The following is a 17,777-nucleotide window of genomic DNA, read 5'->3' on the forward strand; positions in this document are numbered from 1 at the left end:
GCAACTACCCACCAAATTTATATGTGAGTTCAGACTCGATTTAGCAGCTCAACGCATCGTTTAGAAAAGGGGAAAAAAAACGACGTCGTAGCGTTTCTCGTTTGGCTGCTCGTTTTATCTACTACTGTCCTCGTTGTCGTCTCCACGAACCCAAAATGTTTCCACAAGACCTCTCCTTCTCTTCTTCACTCTTTAAACCCCTAAACCCTTCATTTTCTCTGCAACTTTTCTCCAATCCTCTTCGCCAGAACCGCCTGGCTTTCAAACCCAAGCGCCTTATTCCCCGCCAAATCCTTGCTTTTTCAGGCCAAGACGCTCGTCCCCGCGACAGCGTCCGCTGTTTCGCCGGCCGCAGCAAGAAGAAGGGTGGCCGTATTGACGGCATCGAGGAGATCAGCCGAGAGAGAAAGCGTAGAGCTCGAATCAAATCGAAGAAGCTTGCCGAATCTTTTTTTTACCGGCTAAACAATCCCAACAAGAACTATCCCAACAACTTCACTGAGGACGAGCTACAGGCAATCGGACTCGGGTATGACCGGATGGTCCGATTTATGTCCAAGGACGACCCGAATCTCCGACACCCTTACGATTGGTACAAGTACGGCGAGTTCGGGCCTTATTCGTGGCGCGGTGTCGTTTTGGGGGATCCTGTACGTGGACGATTTAGTGATGAGAGAGTGTGTATGATTGGTGAAGTGAAAGACCAGGAGGAGTGGGAGAAGATAGAGCAGTTTGATATGGAGGTTGATTTTGGTGAGAGATTGAAAAAAATGGATAAAGATGTGGGTTTTAGGTATTTCTGGGTCTTTGTGAGGCATCCGAAATGGAGATTGAATGAGAAGCCATGGGAGCAATGGACTTTGGTGAGTGAGGTTGTGCTTGAAGCTGGAAAACAAAGATTGGATAAGTGGAGTTTGATGGGGAGATTGGGCAATCAAGCTCGACAATTGATAACTAAATGTGCGGCGTGGATGAGGCCGGATATCATCTACGTGAAGAGGCCGGTTTATCAGTGCAGGTTTGAGCCTCAAGATCAGTTTTTCAGGGCGTTGACGCCATTTTTGGACCCAGAGACAGAGAGGGATTTTCTGTTTGAGTTGAGGAATGAGGATGGGAGTGTGGAGATGTGTACGTATTTCGGAGGGCTTTGTAGGATTGTGAAGGTGAGCCAGAAGGCATTTGTGGATGATGTAGTGAATGCTTATGAGAAGTTGAGTGAGGAGAAGAAGTCAAGGTGTTTAGAGTTCTTGTTAACCAATCATCCTGTGCAGTTGTTGCATCCTTGGACCAGAGAGTGGAAGACCAAGTTGGAGGAGATGGAGCTAGGTTGTGATGCACCGGATGAAGATGAGGATGAAGTTTGGAGGAATTCGAACGAAAAGGATATTACAGAGTGGATTGAAGATGATGGTGATGGTGATGATGATAATGAAGAAGAAGAAATAGTTATGGAAATGGAAGAAGGTGAAGATGAAGATAATGAATTGGAAGATGATGAAGATGATGAACTGGAGAGTGAAGAAGAGGATCCCGATCCCAAAGAGGATGTGAAGTATTGGGAGGATGAGTTCAAGAAGTCTGTAAGTAGCTCTGAAGCAATGGAAAATCTAGCTAGGAGGAGTATAGAAAGAAATTCTGAGCTGTTTAAGAAGCAGATGGAATCAATGCAAGGGCAGGAGAATGATAAAGATGCAGACGATGGCGATGAAACTGCCATGAGAGGTGTTAGGGCGAAAGTGAGCCCCCAAGAATGGAAAACTATTGGGGTTGGTCCATGGAGGAAGAGGATTAAGAAGAGTAGAATTCCTCCTGAGCTGTTCTTGGCAGCAGCTGTCAGGCCTTTCACTTACAGGAACCTTGTAAAAGAGATTGTTCTGACAAGGCATGCAATTTTGGATGGTGATATCAATACTGGCACTGGTAGGAAAGATTGAAGCATTTGCCTTCATGGGTTTCAGTTGAAATTAGAATAGGCAGGTATCAAATGATCATGCATGCAGGTATATGCAATGCAATAGTGAGATAGCCACTTGATGCTAAAATCATGGCTGCAACATTTTTGTAAAATTTGGTCGAAAAATTTACTTTGAGCTAAAGATTTTGTCCTAGGAAGTGTTTTGCAACAGAGCTTTGTCCGATCTCTCAAATGTGGTGTGTCTTGAAGTATATGCATTGGAGTTCCGAGTAATGTAATGAAGACGGTTACTTGAAAACTTGATTTCTATTGAGGGTGAAATTGATAGTCTTGCGATCCGATTTCTTAGCATGATGGTGTGAAAGTTCTCAATACCCAATTCACAATTTCATTGGTTGCATGATTAGTAGTGATTGTATGAATCTTGATTGATTGAAAATTGATTGAAAGACATTGTAGGAATTGGGTTTGTAAACTTGATTATGTTGGACTGAATAAATAGTATTTTTTTTTAAAAAAATATTCATAAAATATTTATTTAGTATCAAAATTAATTTTATTTGTAATAATAAGCTAAGGTTGGAAGTAGTTAAACTTAAAGGTAGTTGTATTGGTAAATATTAAAATATTTAATGTGATATTAAAATGAGAATGTGATTGATTGGAATTCTCTTAAAATAGAGATTGCATAAAATAAATTTTTTTTTGTTAAAATAAGAAAAATACCCAAAATGGGTTACCGGACATAACTACCCACCTCTAATTTTTTAAGTTGGGCGAGTGACGAGTGAGTGATCCAACCAAAACAATCTCATACTAATTGGGCTGTGGAAAGAGCTGGTAGGGTTGATCGACCGTGCTTGCAAATCAAATCTGCTCTTGGCGTTGACGAAGAGACGACAGGGATATGGGTAATTTCGTCCAATTAATCCGGATCATAAGCCGGCGTCAGAGTTGAAGGGTCTCTCCTCTCCTCCACCAACCTCAAAACCTCCGAAACCTGGTAAACATCGAAATCCTCTTTCGGAAACTCAAATTTCTGTTCTAAGATAATTTTTTGGAGCAAACCCAGTTGAACGAAATAGGAAATTTTCCCTCCTTCGGGTTCCATGAATTCTTACGACTATGAGGAGAGACTCAGAGAGGTCATCTATCTCCACTCTCTATGGCACCAAGGTCCCCCTCAAGGGCCTCAACATCCGAGTCCATTTCCTCGACCCGAACCCGCACGTCAGTACCCATCAAGGTTCCCCCCTGTACGCAACCCCACAATCTTCAGGAATCGCGGTCAGAACAAGAAGGCCAAGACCATTGAAGACACTGCAGGATCCGATAAGGGAAAGGAGTGGCCCGTCAAATCGCCGCCGCCGCAAGCTCCTCTGACAGCTTCTGGGTGGCCCGAGATGAAATCCCTATTCGGTACTCATAATAGACCCGCATTGGAGGAGTGCTCGGTCCGACCCTCTCCTGCTCAGATGCAGAAGAAGATCGGAGAGGCTTGTCGTGAATTCTTTGCAAAGAGTGTTAGTTCGGACAGCGAGGAGGAGAGTGATCTGGATGAGGTTGGGGATGAAGATTTGTTTAATGAGGACGATGATGACGATGTTGTTGTTGAGGAGAGTGAAGAGTACAAGTTCTTGTTGGACTTGTTTGTGAAGGATAGTGAATTGAGGGTTTACTATGAGAGGAACTATGAGAACGGGGAGTTTCGGTGCTTGGTTTGTTGCGGTATGAGGGAGAATATGAACAAATGGTACAAAAACTGTACAGGGCTTGTGCTCCATGCCATGAACATATCCAGAACCAAGAGAAGAATGACTCACAGGGCTTTTGGCCATGTTGTGTGTAGAGTCATTGGTTGGGATATTCATAGGCTTCCTTTATTTGTATTGAATGGGGAGCCTCTTGGACGCTCTTTGCTGAATTCTGGTGAATCCCAGGTAATGTGTTCATTTCTGTAAATTGAGTGAGCTTGTAAGTTTATGTGTATCAAAGGCATGTTAGGTTTCTTATCTGATCTGTGAATTGGTTGGATTTATCTGTTATAGGGTGGAGGTGAGGGGCGTGTGGATGGAGATAAAGATATTTTGAATGCTTGTCAAGATAATGTGGGCTCTGAGAATGGTAACAATAGTGGGTTAGGCAAGGAAAAGGTTAATGATGAATCCATGATTTGCAAGGTTAGCAAGTTATTATTTATTTCAAAAGGATGGTAGTGAGTTGTTAAGATGGTGTGCGTTGTTTTGGCTTCATTTATTGTTTTTAACTTGCAGAATTCGTCAAGGGAAACTGATGGCAGTAGACTAACCGAACATCTTGTTGACAACCCTGTTAGAGATGTAGCAGTTGATAAAGATGGTGCTTGGGATGGTGTGGTGAGATTATTCTTGTGCACTTGGTGATGAAATTTATTTTTACTGATTTAATAATAAGATTTAGCTTTAATATTATATATTTGCACATATGTATATCTATCTATATATATAACATTGCAACTTTGAAGGGAGTTGTAAAGCCCATGTACAGATAGAATCAGTTTTACCTGATGTTCTGTTAGTGGCAGTGTTTATGTGCTATTGTGCTGTTTGGCAGGAAAAGGTGAACTGTGGGTCAAAATGTATGGAAGGAAACTTAAACAGAGAGATAACTATGTTTATCTAAAATGGCAAAACTCTTTTTCTAACTTCATAATACTAACTACTGTGGTTTGCGTTGCAGTATTGATTTTAGATTACCGTAAACTAATCATAGTTTTATGGGGTCCATGCAAGAGATAGAGAATCATATTGAATTTGAGAGGGACCAATTCCTGGAAAAATTTTCATTTATAATTTTCCTTTCCCCATTTGATAGACAAGACCATTTTTTGCTTAATTAGTGGTTTTCCTGTTGTCTTTATAAAGCACTTGACAACCCTTCCCCCTCCCTCAATCCCTGGGTAAAACTTTGTTCTCAGACATTGAAATAAAATGCAGGGTTCCGAAGAGTTGCTATCACGTGGCGTCGGATGGCCTTGCAAAGAACCCACACATTCTTCTGGAACAATGGAATGGCCTCCCTTTAAACCTCAGAAAGCTTTAGTGACAAATGTCATTTCTGCTGAAGAACAAGTGAGATTCACCGGGGTACAGTTGCAGCGGAAAATCTTGAAGGCTTGCCAAAACTTTTTTGCAGACACTGTTGATTCAGAAAGCTGTGAAGGTGATGATGAAGACGAGGACGAAGATGAATGCGAGGAATGTGAATATTGCAAGTTCTTCTTGAAGGTGTTTACAGAGGATAATGAGTTGAGAGATTATTATGAGAATAATTATGGAGACGGGGAATTCTATTGTTTAGTTTGTGGTGGGATAGGAAAGAAGGTCTGGAAAAAGTTTAAGGGTTGTCTTGGGCTTCTTCAGCATGCCACTGCCATATCGAAAACAAACAAGAAAAGGGCTCATAGGGCATTTGGGCAGGTTGTCAGTAAGGTTCTCGGTTGGGATGTTGATCGGATTCCAAATGTTGTATTAACAGGTCAACCTCTGTGTTCTTTGTTGCAGTCAAATGATGAGTTAAAGGTACTTAACAAGGGCGTGATCTGTTAATGTTAATAGTTTGCGTCCTGAGTTGGATGGTGCAGGACCTGCAGGTTGATGTTAGCTTGAGATTATTGTCTATATTTTGATTACCTGTAATAATGTTACTGAACTGTGCAGGGCAACAGAAGCAATGTAGTCAACATAGAGGTTTCTTGTGAATCTACAGTTTGCACGGTCAGTTATGAGCTTGAAATTAGGTTTTTCTCTATGAGATTTCCTTAAGAGGATTCTGGTATTTGATAGGTGGGTAACCATCTTATCTATTTATTTTCTTTTTTGGATACGATAAATTGTAGGAATTGTCAAGGGAGTCGTCAAATTGAAAATCTTGACAATGCAGTCGCAATTCCAGAGGCCAATGTGGATCTCCTGGTGAGATTATTGTCCTGCTCCTAAACTTGAATGCTAGTACCTGTTTCATTTTCGAATAGTAGTCTCTTTTTTGCAATTCGATATCCTTAATCATAACGAATGATCATTTGTAGACTGTTTATAATCTTGAAGACTTGTTAAAGCACATGCAACATGTACACATTTGAAGTTTGCATCTCCTTGTAGGAAGTAATATACATTGAGAGGTTGTAGGTATTGTTTACTAGCTGGTTTATGCTAGATGATGCTGGTTTGAAGTTAAAAAAAAAAATGTCGTTTCATTTGATCTTGATGGGATCGTGAAGATTGTTAAATAAGCGTTTGGTAACGCAGTGTTTGATAACTTTCTTTTGTTTTATAACTCGTTTTAAAAGGTATTACTGAGCAGGACTAAATGATTTGTGATTTTTCCAGTGGCTTGAAAGGGGAAGGGAAAGGGAAGAAAGGGTTATGCAAACCAGAACGATATTTAGGCGGCGTGTTTGTGATCAATTTGGTGACAATGGGGAATGAGAATAAAGTTTGCTGATGGATGTCCTGTCATATTTCCTTGTCAAGTATTTTTTTTGTTCCTTTTAAGAATTAATGTGTGAATATTCCATGGAGGACACACTTTAAATGTTGCTGTACAAATATATTCCAGAATATATAATAACCTATTGGTATGAGGAAAAAAAAAAAAATTTGTGGTCACATGCATGTTTTGATCTTCTATCTATCGTAGAAATTTTTGTAAGTGCGGGTCTAACGGCCGCCCAAATGATGTTCAATGGTTAACCCATTGATATGAAATCGAGGATTAGCCTAGTGGCTAAGATTGTGATTGAAGTCCAAGATCCGATCCCATGGGGATGGGGATGACCCAACTCACAATCTAATAATTCAGCTTTTAAGTACAAATTCACAATCGCAGGCACAACACAAACTCATATGGAAACAACTACAGGCACCCGAGTATTTTTCCCGTTATGGCTGTGTTTGTAAGGACTCAGATCCCTGCACTAAAATCATATGTTGTGTATGGTTCAAAAATCAAAAGGCTGGCTTAATGCTTCAAATATAAGTGAAGCATGCAACATTTTATTGTCTTCTGAGCCATCATTTACATGCTCAGGTAGCAATTGATCGCAGACTAGAGTTGCGTATTTCATTGCAGATGTCACTGCCTTTCACTCTACGTCAAGGTTTTCTTAAGCAATAACGAAGAGGTGAACAAATGGAGACCTTGACAAACAAATTAAGCTCATAAAAAAACTCAGCAGAACAAAATTTTTGATATTCCATACCTCTTTAAAGCAATTTTACATGTAGATTCACAGACGAACCAGACGATGCTTGGGCAAACCAAACTGTAAATACATTCCAATCAATCAAAAGGCTGCTTCATCATTGCCACCAACTCTATAAGAGAACAAAGGCACAAGTTCTCAAATTTACAGTGAACCGAAACATCTATGTTGGACTTGGAATCTATAGGAACAAGGACACCATCTCTGAAAATGAATTTCCAATCATGGCCGAATTGGGTATTCTGGGAGGCATTTTGTCTTGAATTTACACATCCATCTCCAGTGTGACAACTACATTCCATTGGGATCGATAGGCCATTTCCTGGACTTTTGCACTGACAAGCGCACAGTTCTTCAATTCCCGATATTTTCTGATGGTTTCCCTGTATCAAATTTTTATCAAATGAACTTCTGGAAATCCCATCAACATCGATTTTCCTAACCGCTGAAAGAAGATTCACAGACAATGATGCAACAACATCATGCACATCCTCCACTGTTGTATTACTCCCATTTGACCTCCATTCATGTGCAAAAATCTTCAGCATCACGCCATTGAGAATATGGAGGCACTCAGAGCAACATTGATAATAACATGTAACTACAGATTCAGTGGAAGCATTGGTATTGTGGCTTGCACACAAGTTTGTATCTTCAATTTGCTCCCCAGGATCATAAGCATTAACGCCAGATCTAGTTGTGGTCTCGGTCACTGACAAACCATTATTCTGGTAGCATGCATCTCCTGAACCAAAGATCCTAGGGCTACCCAATTCTCCAGAATTACAGAGACCATTGTCAGAAAGGACAATGGAATTTGTAGACATGAATCCATTAGATTGTTCCACGGACTTAAAATTTATGTCGATAATTGCATTTCCACTCTTTTCTGTCTCACAATGTTCAGTTGTCCCATTCTGATCATTCATGGCTTTATCCACCAGTTGATTAGTAGCAGAGCAGTGAAAACTTTTGTCTTGAGAAGCATGATCCAAATCCAATTCCTTATGCGCAGACCCATTTTCAAAATTAGCAACTCTCTTCTCAGATTTAGCATAAAGGGAATATCCGTCTCTTTTTTCCTCGTCAATACCTCCATTACTTTCACTAGCAGGTCCCTGGCAAGCATCATCAAGCTCCTTGAATTCATGGCAGCTTCTCTCTGAAACACTCCTACTTTGAACAGAATCACTGACACATGTATGCTTATCTGGTGATTCCGCATCACTGATCTTCATTTGAGAGTTACGGTCTAAACTGAAAATGAAAGAATTTTTGTCAGATCAAAATCTGCCAACAAAATGTATCAACAAGCACATAAATGATAACAGCAAAAGATACCTCTGCAGTGCGTAGGCCCAACTATTTACCACATCTTCTAGATAAGCTACCTGAGATAAAATACGGACATACAGATATCTGTCTTTCCCAGCCTCTACTTTTGCATTGATCTCTCGTACTAGAAGCTCAAGAACATTTCGTACATCAATAGTGACCTCTCTAAGTGAAGAGTACGTGCCCCTGTATGCCGACAATCCAACTGCAACTAGGCCTCTAACTAAACCAGATTTCTCCTTGCCTTTAGGATTGCTGGAGCTACCAGCAAAAGCTACCTTATCTAATGAGTTATCAGGACGAACAATACAAGAATTAAAGGGCCAGGTCTTCCAAGGTCCACTTACATCTGCAAAAGGACCTTCTTTCAATTTCGAAGTGAACCAACAAAGTTCAGCGAAATGAGGATACAGCAGAACTTGATAGCCAAATACAGATATAGCTAATTGCAGACTTGATCTTCCTTTCAAAGTTTTATTATCAGGTGCTTGTGGAACTCTTACAGAAGAATCATCAGGACATTGTGTTCTACCCTCCTCTCTGCCAACTGCAGTGCGATCTTCGCTGTAACATGCTATATCTGTACAGAATTTGATGGCATCACAAGTTTTGTTCTCCTTAGATGAATTTGGGCGAATGTGAATTCTTTGATGAATAAGCTGAATGTACGGCTGGATTACATCTCTTGATAATTCTGCCGCAGATATTTTCACCACCATATCACGATTGAAATTTACGCCAACCTCAGCAATGAACTGTGGCACTGTGCAATCAGAAGCAATTGATTGACCAGATTTTGTAACGCCTCTACTAAAAAAACGCCCTATTTTATGAGGGAGTGCTGCATATGGAAGTTCAGAAGTTCCCTGTTGGCACATGAAAAGCATTAGAATTCGATAACTACTAGCGTTATAAAGAAAGAGCCTGGCTCACTAATGCAAACACACTAGAAAAACATAATAGCAAGATAGTAGACTGAACGGACATTAAAGCTACAATAGTCGAAAGGTAAATGTCACAGGACCAACCAAAATAGACATCAACAAGGAAATAAAACAACAAACATTCATATCAAAACACAAAGAAAAGCTAACTTCAATCCTCAACATACAACAGTGTCTAAAAAGATTGTACCCTGGTCCGGAAAAATTAGAAGACTGGCTAGTTTAAATCCATCTGGCTTGGTAAGTCAGAAAGTTATTTATATTACCCAGGTGAAAGCAATCAGTTAAGCAACTGCCTGAAAAAAAAAAAAAAAGAAACTAGAAAACCAACCACATGAATTAGACTCATTAATAGCTTCCAGCAATTCACTTCCAAACTTCCTAGGATAACAAATAGTCAAACAACGCCAATCATACTTCAGAAACTTAAAAAAATTCTAAGCACTTTACCATCCATTATAAAACAACATAACTGGAGTCAAAATTTTCGAAACGGTTGGAAAATCAAGCTCAGAAGACAGCACCAAAATTTGTAACCGATGCTAGCATTTGTAAGACCTCTACTCTTGTGATAGAATTTATTATTATTATTGTTTTTTGTTATTTATTATTATTATTATTATTATTATTATCTTTTGTTATTTATTTGGCGATAGGACATAAACCAGATCACATGTTTGCAAGAAGCCACAGATAGGAGCCAATAGAAAGGAATTGCATCCATACCAGAATCATCAAGGATGTAGACACACATATAGATTCCACCTGCTCAACGAATGAGTTCCAGGCATGCGATGCATTTAGGGCAGTACAATGGAAGTTTGCTGCTTCAACTGCTTTAGATTGCTGAGGATGAAAATTTATTTCTTTTTCAAAAGCTTGATCTCGTGCAGCACATGATTCTTTATCAGTTTTTTGGTTTACTGCAGAAAAATCAATCTCCTCATTAACTTGATGAAATGTGCTCACCGCCCACAAATCAATTCTGGGCATGAATACCAGACAAGACCCAGCACTTGCGCATCTCCCTGTGGCAAAATAATAATTTACTTATGAAAAATTATCCACAATGTATGTAACAGGATTCATGATAGAACTAATAAAAGTTAGGATCACCAAACAAATTTTGTATTAAAATTGTAAGGCCTCAATTGCAGGGAGACCCAAATGGTCAAATAACCGGGAAGGAATCAAACTATAGAATTCACCCTCATAAAATCCTGTTGAAAATATCTCATATGATTTTTGGTATTTGAACCTGAAATATGAGGATCATAGATGTCATCCAGACGAGAATCCCAAATGAAGCCATAAATATAATGAGAGGCCACCTTGAGTTAGGACTTAGGCGCCTGAGAAGTCATAGATCTCTGATGTCTTGGAATTTCAAGTGGAAGCCTAGGCTCATGGAAGGGATTTTATCCAGCATCTAGAAGGGTTAAGTTGCATCTTTGGAAGATGTCCAGTAGCTAGGACTAGAAGTTCGCTGGTTCTATTAGCAGTCCGGCTTTTTTTCCTGGCCCATGGCGGGCATTCATTCAGGGAAATTACTTTCCTTTCCAAAGTGCAAGTAAAACAGCACTTTAGGTGAATCTGATGTAGTGCCAATCAGACTAAGTAGAGACAGCCACTTTGAAGGAGATAAGCATTCTTGAAAATAAAAAACAAACTACACAAAAAATTCAAGGTGCATGTGAGACTCCTGCTAAAGACTTGTAGGAATAAATGGTCACGTGCATGTTGTCAAAACACATGGAATTCGTTCAGTATAACCTAAATAGATAATAAGTGAGGAGCAGCCCAACCAATTCCGAATTTCAGAATCAGAATCACGATAAAATATTATCAGAAATCAACTGATCTAATAATTTTTCTTTTTAAATCAAACATCCACTGATCTAATAAACACCTTGCTCGTGTGATAGGGCAAGGCCCAAAGATATAAACAATTGTAAAATACAGAAAGTTTGTACTAAATTTTTTTCACCCAAAAAATTATTATGAATTAATTACAAACCTTCTATCAAGTCAGAAGCCATTCTACCAGAGTTACTCAGCTCACTCAAAAAATCTCAAAAGAAAACAGTTAAATGGACAAGGGTGAACAAAAATCACTTTATGCTGTTGTGCAATCGCAAACTTCGTCTCGCCCAAGCTGTGAACCCCTGATCAAGAACAAAGTAACATATATAAATCAAAAGGTAAAGAAAAGGAAACATACTTAGTATTTGTGTTATCCCTTGCACTGCATCACCATGTCCTTCTTGCAAAACTGTGGCTAAATCGACCTTTTGAATTTCAACATTCCCAGCAAAACAGTGAAGAATGCAAGAAGCAAGATGCTTCTGGCCAGATCTGGGACTGCCAGATACCAATATCCGACATCCTAATTTCTTTCTTGATGCAGAATTACCACATTGCAACAAACCAGTGCGAGAATGAGCCATTGTAGAATGTTCAAACTCATCGTACTCGTCAAAATCAGTAATAAAACCACCAGATCCAATAACGCCAGGCTCTCCTATTATCATCCCAAGACATGATAGTCTTTTCTCGATTTCTTTTGCAACATCTGCCTCTTTTAATAAATCATCAACATGGAACCACCAATGATCACTAGGCATTTTTCTATTGTCCAAAGCAGAAACAATAACACTTTTAACCATTGTCGCAGCTTTAGAAAGAGTAGGAGGCAACCAGAGACATTCATTACAATGAAGGAAAACAAGCAAGTTCAAAAATGGCTGCAATAGACAGGGAACAAGGTGTGCAGGTAGAGGATAGTGTACCAAATCATGAGCAGCTATTCCTGCTTCTCTACGAGAGCATGGAGGTGGCGAAAATGATAAAGCTTCCAACCAATCACTCTCTTCCACTGCAAATGCAGGAAGAGGCTGATTTTTAGCACCAGGGCGTCTCTCTTCAGCAGCAGACAGGACTTCTTGCAGAGGAAAATTCCTCTTTAAAGCAATCATAGCAGCTTGAGTACAAAGTGCCTGAAGATCGGCACCAGCAAAGCCTACAGTTCTTCTTGCAATCCACTCGAGCAACAATCCACTCACTGGTTTTGGCCACCTTTTTGTGTGAAGGGAAAGGATGGCCGCCCTATCCTTAACTGATGGCAGAGGGAAATAAACCTCCCTGTCAAATCTACCGGGTCTACGAAGCGCCGAATCAACCGCATCAGGACGATTAGTTGCACCAATAACAACAACTGAACCTCGAGACTTTAGACCATCCATCAAAGCAAGCAATGTGGAGACAACTGAACTGTGAGTCTGATCTTGCTGCCTTGTACGACCTGGTGCAAGCCCATCAATCTCATCAAAGAATATTATTGAAGGTTGACATTTCTCAGCAACCTGAAACAAGAGTCTTAGCTGGCGTTCAGCATCACCAACATATTTTCCTAAGCAGTCGGCCCCCTTGCGGGCAAAATATGCTATCCTTTTATCACCACGAGCGCATGCGCCTATCAATGCCCGTACAACCAGAGTTTTACCTGTTCCAGGATAACCATGCAAAAGAACACCCCTAGGAGGAGTGATCCCAAGATTATTAAAAAACTCAGGATATAGAAGTGGTAAAATGACAACTTCCTTCATACATCGGATTACGTCCTGGAGCCCAGCAACAGATTCCCAACCTTCAAAAGATTTTCCACTGTCCGAGTCTGACCCTCCAATGTAAACAGGTGCAATCCTCAACAAATCCCGATGAAGTCTCCGGCTCTCGCGTTTCAAAAACTCTTCATCTTCACCACAGTTCTCCAACCATTTTTCTTCTGCTTCTATATCCTTCTGCAAAGCATCATTTGACACTTTCCTCATTTCCAACTTGATTTTCTTAGCTTTCAATTTCTTTATCCGCTTTAAAAATTGATTACCATGAGGCTGGAAAAGATGCCGATGATCTGTGCAGGCAATGAGAAATTTGCGATGATCAAATATGCAACCCTCAGCTCGTGCACAAGGCTGCAAAACACAGAATGTTATAAGCAATAAGTAATGGCAATTACATTATAACATCTGACTGCAGATTGGTATGCAAACTAAAAGGTAGTCAAACCCAAATACATAAATTACAGGAACAGGGAACCATGAACAAATTTTAATAACCAACCAAGTGGTATGTTTTTGGGCATCGATCAACACGGCATCCAATGGTAGCCCCAGGTCTCCCACAGCGACTGCATTTTAAGGCTCTTCCTCGGCAAAGTGCAGCCCTTACATTTTTTAAACAACCCAAACCAGCAAAATAAACCTGAGACGAAAACCACAAACTATGAGGATTACCACAACAAGAGTAAATGAACATTCCCATCAATCATCAGTAAAGAATTTGAACTTCCTAGAAATTTACTTGCTCAATTTAAAAATTCACACATACAAAAAATAAGAAAATAAGAATTATTGACATAAGAGGTTAAGATTGTTGATTACTTCCTACAGCATGTTATATCACAAGGCAAGACTAGAGATGGTATTATGTTATCTGACAATCCTTTAAGCTTTAAACAGATAAAATAACTAAGACTCAGGAAGATAAATGAATGGTAAATTCATTGAGAGAATATAGAGCAGAAAACTTAGGAACAATGTCCAACCATATAGCTATTTCTTGTCATATAAATCACAAACATGCCTTGCATAATAAATTGCAAGCCAAAGAACTATTTCTTTTGAATGCAATGAAATTTTACTCCAAGAGCACATGAAGATGTGATGTGACTAGGAAGGAGTTACAAGACTATTAATCTGATACTGTCAAAAAAATTGACACAAGTATCATGCAGCTGAGAATTATAATGCCTGAACCGAAAACTCATGCAGCTATAGTTTTTGCAGAACAACATCACAAAAATAAATCGTGTGTGAAGAAGCGAACATTACTCATTCCATTAACTCTTTCAATTCTCCCACTATGCCTTCCAACAATCTTTACTCTGAAAAGGATTAAGCCAAAACTCACTTAAGACAAAAGCTTGTGCGAAACAACAAATGAGGTTACAAGAACACATCTAATTTCTTTACATTATCTACTAATTAAAATTCAACTAACTTTCTTTTTCTTAAATGTAAAAAAGAAAAATCATGTTAACGAGGGCCAATAAGGTCCGAGCTACTAAGGAACATTATCAAAAACCCTCCTTGCTCATGAACAAATGGATTACCTGTAAAGTAAATAACAAATTAAAAAAGTCTAGGACACTTGCTCATCAACAAATGGATTACCTGTAAAGTAAATATTTCCCACCATCAAAAACCCTCCTATTCTTTACCTAGACACAACTACTTGTGACAGGGACTAACACTTTAGAGTTTAGACTTTTTCATCTCTTCACATGTACATTTACTTCATCAAGCTAACTCAAAGATATAAGAACACATGCAAGTAAATATACACATTACCAAACTGATGTATGCTAAGTGAACTCGTGAAAAACTAAATGACGAGAAACCAAGCCAAGGACCACATCTCATAAAAATTGTTGGAACTACAATGAAGTGATTATTCATTTATCTGAACTTGATAGACCAATCCTACAACCCACCCCTTCTGCAATGGAAAGGGAGGCTCTCTTTTGGTAAGACGTCAACCAGGTAACAATTCCTATGTAGTCATTGTATATCAAAAAAAGATTCAAGCTCATTACAAGATTGATCTTCTTAGTTTCAGTTCGTGTTTGGAACTCATAAAAGTTTCAACCAATGTTACTCCATAAATTGTGATAATAAAGATATCTACATCTTATCCGCCCAGAACATCAACATGCAGGGCAGCACACCAGCAACATTATACATTAAAAATTCCCTATTACAATTTACAAGGAGTGGAGTGCCAAAAAAGAGAGAGAATAACCATGTGACTATTGTTGTGTTTGAAATGAAACAATACTTGCATTTATGGACACATGTAGAAGCAAGGTTCAATGAACGACAAACCGAGGTAAAAACACCATACCTCTGGACTCCACACAGCACAATGTTGATGAACCCAAATTCCAGCAATACCATAACGATCATTTATGGGGCCCAACAGGCGGCCAAGCCATCCAGATTCATCGCCAAATCCATCCCAAATGTCGTAATTAGGTTCATCCGAAGCTAATGATCCACTATATACTTCATTTTCACTGTCACCCATATCTTGAACAAACCTCTTTGGCGGTTTACCATCAGTTCCACCCCCACACAAACCACACCGCCTTCCCTGTTTGATGCTTGACTTGCCAAGAGAATCATCTGAAGCAAGATTTGATTTGTCCAGCTCTGCAGCATTACCACCTTCAAAGGGCTTCTGCTCAACATCCATCAAGACATTATCACTGTCATGAGGTCCTCCATCTTCCAAGTCACTTTTCAAAGTCCCAACGACTTGCTCTTCAATCCTTTCATTATTTTCATCTTTCTCTCCACATGAATGTTCTGCTTTTTCATCACTCTGCTTCACAGTCTCCCTGTTATCATCTCCAATGCACCCCTCATCCACTTTCAGACAGTTAGACACTTCTTTACCATCTTCTCCCTCAACTATCTGTCCAGCATTACCATCCACAATTCCTTCCTCATGTCCACAACTCATTTCTCTCTCCAAACTTTGTGTGGCTTCATCATACTTGCTTCCAATCATGTCTTCCTCATCCTTGCTCCCGAAATCTTCCACCTCATCCTTGTTTCCCATCACGTCTTCCTCATCCTTGCTCCCGAAATCTTCCACCTCATCCTTGTTTCCCATCACGCCCACCTCATCCCTCTCATTCTGCTCTATGTCATTTCCTATAGTAATCTCTTCCTCTCCATTTGTTGAAGTACTTACTGCAATAATTTTCCTTGGCCTCTTTGACCTTACCATTGTGGGTATTGCAACTTCTAATTCACCTTTCTTCTCATTAATTTCACTAATTTCTTCAAAATTCTTAGTTCTCTCACTGGACACACCAGTCCTCACGTTCTTGCCCCTTGATCTCAATCGCATCCCCCAACCACCTGGAGTCTCTGAATCCCCCAATTCCCGATCCTCCTTCTTAACGTTCTCTAAAATAACATTTCCACCGTCATTCTTACCAATTTTCTGCCGCTTCTTAGCTGGCGAAGGTGATGCATCAAGCACCGTAGGCATTCGTCGCACCCGCAAGCTACGACGCAGCTCAGTCCCAGCGCCAGCTGAACCAGCCAATCCAGTACCCCTATCCGTCTCCCCATGGTTTCGGTTATACTCATTTTCACAAATAGCATCAAGCCTCTTCCTCTTCTTCCGAAGCTTTGTCCCTGAATGCATAGAATTCCTCTGTCTCGATGACGAACCAAGGGACCGTCGCATCACAATAATCACAAATGTTCGAATAAATATACAAAATATAATCGTTCAGAGATGATAAGCGACCATACGTGCGAGGATGACTCCTTGAATTGAGCGTCGGATCATGCGAAGAAGATTAAGGACAAAAACATTGGAAGCGAAGATGACTCCGTCAATCACCGAGAAATCGCCGATTCGGATCTGTCCCTAAAGGAAATGGAATCGAAAGAGAGAACAAAACCCTAAAACTCCATTACTTTATCGAGAGGGGGGATTGTTGGTTTTAGGCTCCAGTCGCTGTTCTTCGTCTTCTCTCATTGAAACTCTCTCCCGTTTTCTTTATATTATCTTTTTTTTTCTCTCTTGTTTCGCTATTTACTTAAAGAAGAGCTAGGGCTATATACAAAGCAAATACGAAATATCTCAAATTTATTGCCACGCTCTCGCTTAGCACGTGTCAAAGACTGGTTACAGGGCTAGTGGGACTGGATCGTCGAGTGTGCTAGACGAGCATGGGGACAGAGTAGGGTTGGGTTTTGTAAATTTGAATTAGTGGTATATGTGTTTCATTTTTTCTTCATATTTTCCTCGAAACATTTTGCCCGCCAAATGTAGGTAATTGCTGTGTTATGTGCCAACTGAATCCTAGTGAAGTATGGTTTACACTCTACATGGCCAAGGTTAGTATAACAAGGCCACCAACAACATGTAAAGATCAGGGAGAGGGTTGAACATAAAAGTTTGATGTCGATGAGGTGTAGGTTAGGGAAGCTCTGACAATCAAATTAGTGGAATGAATGAGAAAGAATAACGTTTAGAGAGAAATAAATACCTCCAAAATCGAATCACTTCAATGCGGAGGGACCTATTGTATTTACAAGCGACTCAGGTGACCCACCACTCGCAAGTGGGTGCTGAGCTGGACGGGCTTTTGGCCCTAAGTTCGCTTGACGAGATCATTGGGACTACTGCGTATGTCGGGTATGTGATGAGGCTTTAGACTTGTAAGAGAGTTTCCCATGCCATGGCCCTTGTTGGG

The 17,777-nt window shown here is 39.9% G+C and overlaps 3 protein-coding genes across 3 annotated transcripts; 2 read left to right on the forward strand and 1 right to left on the reverse strand.

Moving 5' to 3' along the window:
- The first annotated feature begins 130 nt into the window (after positions 1-130).
- LOC119989298 lies at positions 131-2,402 on the forward strand. The gene has a single exon (XM_038834734.1). It carries the CDS (start codon positions 156-158, stop codon positions 1,932-1,934), a length of 1,779 nt encoding a protein of 592 aa, XP_038690662.1. The 5' UTR covers positions 131-155; the 3' UTR covers positions 1,935-2,402.
- A 285-nt stretch (positions 2,403-2,687) lies between these two features.
- Positions 2,688-6,567, forward strand: LOC119989628. Its single transcript, XM_038835273.1, has 7 exons — positions 2,688-3,855; positions 3,964-4,095; positions 4,189-4,290; positions 4,891-5,475; positions 5,614-5,670; positions 5,793-5,868; positions 6,283-6,567. The coding sequence occupies exons 1-6, from the start codon at positions 3,025-3,027 to the stop codon at positions 5,817-5,819; spliced, it is 1,734 nt and encodes a 577-aa protein (XP_038691201.1). The 5' UTR covers positions 2,688-3,024; the 3' UTR covers positions 5,820-5,868; positions 6,283-6,567.
- A 556-nt stretch (positions 6,568-7,123) lies between these two features.
- Positions 7,124-17,100, reverse strand: LOC119988505. Its single transcript, XM_038833566.1, has 6 exons — positions 15,401-17,100; positions 13,559-13,699; positions 11,658-13,410; positions 10,163-10,464; positions 8,499-9,358; positions 7,124-8,414 (listed from the first exon to the last, which is right to left on the reverse strand). The coding sequence occupies exons 1-6, from the start codon at positions 16,757-16,759 to the stop codon at positions 7,235-7,237; spliced, it is 5,595 nt and encodes a 1,864-aa protein (XP_038689494.1). The 5' UTR covers positions 16,760-17,100; the 3' UTR covers positions 7,124-7,234.
- Positions 17,101-17,777: the final 677 nt, after the last annotated feature.

This window comes from Tripterygium wilfordii, chromosome 21, assembly GCF_013401445.1.
Source record: "Tripterygium wilfordii isolate XIE 37 chromosome 21, ASM1340144v1, whole genome shotgun sequence".
NCBI lineage: Eukaryota > Viridiplantae > Streptophyta > Magnoliopsida > Celastrales > Celastraceae > Tripterygium > Tripterygium wilfordii.